The sequence below is a fragment of the Orycteropus afer genome, unplaced genomic scaffold (genome assembly GCF_000298275.1).
Source record: "Orycteropus afer afer isolate SDZICR_OR568_19922 unplaced genomic scaffold, OryAfe1.0 scaffold00470, whole genome shotgun sequence".
In the NCBI taxonomy this organism is placed as follows: domain Eukaryota; kingdom Metazoa; phylum Chordata; class Mammalia; order Tubulidentata; family Orycteropodidae; genus Orycteropus; species Orycteropus afer.
The window spans coordinates 880894-884471 of record NW_006922057.1 but is presented as its reverse complement, the minus strand read 5'-3'; the positions used below and the strand labels follow the sequence as shown (position 1 = coordinate 884471).

At 39.9% G+C, this 3578-nt stretch overlaps 1 protein-coding gene across 1 annotated transcript in view; it reads right to left on the bottom strand.

The window, feature by feature from the left end:
- Nucleotides 1-3258: 3258 nt before the first annotated feature.
- IQCK (IQ motif containing K) overlaps nt 3259-3578 on the bottom strand; it is a 248949-nt gene continuing 248629 nt past the window's right edge. The window contains exon 6 of the mRNA XM_007954737.1: nt 3259-3417. Coding sequence (XP_007952928.1) covers nt 3259-3417 — 159 coding nt within the window. The remainder of the gene's footprint in view (nt 3418-3578) is intronic.

Below are 3578 nucleotides of genomic sequence, written 5' to 3'. Positions count from 1 at the left end.
ATGTACTTCTGAAAAGATTTACAGCCTTGGAAACTCAATGGGGGTCATTAAGAGTTGAAACTGATTCTATGGCAGTGGGTTGGGTTTGGTTTATATGGCATCTATCTTTAATAATGAAAATAGATCACTAATAAGTTATAAAGATTACCAAATAAAATGTTTTTATAATGAAATGATGATCTAATTTCAGGCTAATAGTGTCTAAGAATTAGTGAAATAGGATTTTAACATCTGTATCTTGTCTAATGATAATATATGCTAGAAAGTGTTTTCAAAGCAACTATAAATATATGTACACAGTCACTTGTCTTCATCTGTAAAAAAAGAAATATTGCTATTTGGTCAACAGAAATATTTTACCTGAATAGTTACACTACTTACATTACTCATTCTACAATGGCAATAACATGGATAGAAGATCAGCAATTTTGATGTCGAGCAGTTCTATTATGTTTCTTATTTTAATAATACATATACCCATACGTCCTGAAAAATTTATTGTATTTGTAGTTTAAATAAAACAGAGAGATGCCAATAGTGCCTGCTTGTTGAGTTCCTACACAACACTATGCACTTTACATGTGATGCCACATTTAAGCTTCCCAACTCCGTTCATTCAACCAATACATCTTTGGTGCCCCACTTAGTGCCAAGCACTGTACTAGGAATGAACCAGGCAGGCAAAGTCTTTGTCCTCATGGAGCTTATACACTTACAGGGAAAACAAAGAAGTGCCACACAAACAAATGACAGATGTACAAACAGGGGTGAATGGGACTTCTCTTGTTCAGAGCTGAGGATCCAGAGATTTAGGGGTCCCTAGACTTTAAAGAGAGCCCCAAACAACTGGGAACCAGGCACCTCAATCACCTGGGAAACTTAACAAACACTGATGTCCAGCTCCCATCCCAAAGTAAAGGAGTCAGAATCTCTGAAGGGGAGGAACTGGTAAACTGCAAGAATAGACAAGAGACTGGAAGAGGCTGCAGCCTCCTGAGAGGCGAGGGAGGTGGATCAGGATGGGGAGGTTAGAAGGCCTAACGCAGGGAGAGCCTTTAGCCACCAAGGTAGGTATGATTACTTTTCCATGTTGTTGTTGTTGTTGTCTGTCATCGACTTGGCCCCAATTCACGGTATCCCGTGCACAACAGAATGGAACACTGCCTAGTGCAATGTCATCCCCATAATCAACTGTGGATCGAACCATTGTGGTCCACTGGGCTTATAACGGCTGATACCAGGCTTTTCTTCCTAGTCTGGAAGCTCCACTAAAACCTGTTCAGCATCATGGCAACACGCAAACCTCCACTGACCCACGGGTGTGGTTGCACATGAGGTACATTGGCTGGGAACTGAACCATTCATGGGTTTTCACGATTTTAAAGAAATACGTGCTCATCTAGAAGATTCCAACATGTATGTCCTCCCTTCCAATCCAAAGTTCTAAATGTAACTGCCTGAATCCATTCTCCCAGACCATTTAGGTATCTCTGGGTTTCCATGCATATATTTTTATTTGGATACAAACTTATAGGTCTGCAAAATTATTTTTTTTCCATTTGATAATTTATCATGAACCTCCTTCCATGCTGTTGATTAAATAATGTTAAATCCATACCATGCAGTCATTCAAAATCATGACACCACTCTCTCTCTAGTGGCTTACTGGAATGGCATTCACACTAGCTTAGGAGAAAAGGTGGATTATATAACAGAATGCAAAGATAATCCTACTTTTAATAAAATATAAATATATATTTGTTTGCATCTTTTAGTACTGGAAAAAGTATAGCAGGATCTTGGTATGGATTAAATTATGTCCCCCAGAAAGATATGTTGAAGTTCTAACTCCTGTACTTATGAATGTGATCTTGTTTGAAAAATAGAATTTTTTTTTAAGATGTTATCATTTAAGTTAATGAGGTCATACGGGAATAGAATAGGTCCTGATCCCTTCTGAGTAGTGTCTTACAAAAGGGAAGAAAAGAGACAGAGACCATCACACATGGAGAAGACAGACACCATGTGAAGATGCAGCTAAAAGCCAAGGAATGTCAAGAAACATCAGGGCTACCAGGAGCTGGAAGAGGGTCTTCGTGTAGAACTGATAAAAACTCACTGCCGTTGAGTCAGGTCCGACTCCTAGCGACCCCTCCTTGGGTTTCCGAGGCAGTATCACTACAGAAGTAGATGACCCAACAGAGAGAATATAGTCCTGCCTATGCCCTGACTTTGGACTTTAGTCTCCAGAACTGAGAGACCATCAATTTCTGTTCTTTAAAGTCACCCACTTCATGCTATTTTATTACAGCAGCCCTTAGGAAACTAAGGCAGATATACACCAAAATATTAACAGTGGTAGGATTTCTAGAGGTTTTTTTTTTTTCCGCCCTTTTTGGCTATTTTTCTAATTTTCCTTTTGTGAGTATGTAGTAATTCAAAGTTTAAAAATAAAAAGTGATGAAAGCAAATAGGACAAAATGGTGACATTTGCTTGTGATAGGTAACAGCTATTGATGTTATTCTTTGTATTTTAATATGTGGCTATCCCTTAATTTCTGAAAAAAAAAGAGGGGGGACAAACAAAAGACATGATTTAAGTTCAGACACACAAACAACTTAGAAGAATCAACTACCCATTGTGTTGAACATGTTGTGTGTGTTGAGCTGATTTTGAATCACAGTGACCCTGTGTGACAGACAGGAGCTACCCCATAGGATTTTTGAAACTGTAATCTTTATGGAAACACGTCACCAGGTCTTTTTCATGTGGAGCTACTGGGTGGGTGTGAACTGCCAATCAACTGATTCGCAGCATGCGCTCAAGCACTGTGTCCTCAAGGCTCCTAACATGTTGATAGACGCCATGTTCCCAAAGTGATGGGCTATTCTTGACGTCTTATAGCTTAAAAAAAAGAGCAAGAAAGAGAGAGACCTGCAGACAGAGGGTGATACTGGATTTGTCCCTAAGTGAGGGAAATGGCCATGTGAATTATACCATAGAATCTGTGTCATTCCAGAGCCAAATTCTGATATACAGCTGCTTCCACTATAGATCGGAAGGAAGATCTGGCAATCTACTTCTGTAGATATACCGCCTCAGACACCCAAGGAGGGGTCGCTATGAGTCGGATTCAACTTGACGGCAGTGAATTTGGTTTGGTTTTTGGTTTTCCACTGTAGAAAAAATGGAGTTGCATGAAGTCATGAGGACTTGTAAAACCTCAGAGGGTTTCTTCTTAGAGCCTGGGATAACAATCAGGCTTTTCCTGAATCAATTAAGGACTGTGAATCAAGCAACTGACCTTTTTTTTCTTGTTTGGTCCAGAAATTTTTGACTCGCTGGCGAATGTGCTTGTCCTCACGTAGTTTCTTCTGCCACTGACGCAATTCTTGAATCTCAGGATCGCGGCGAGCCTGGAAAATGCCCCCACAGCTTAGTTCCTTTTCTACATCCTTCCTGCACATCAGCCCGTGAACCGTGTGTGGAACATCCTTTACAGATCAATTTCACTAACTTTTGATTCTACATGAATCAGTGTTCAACATGAGTCACCCACACCTGTAGAGCTCACATA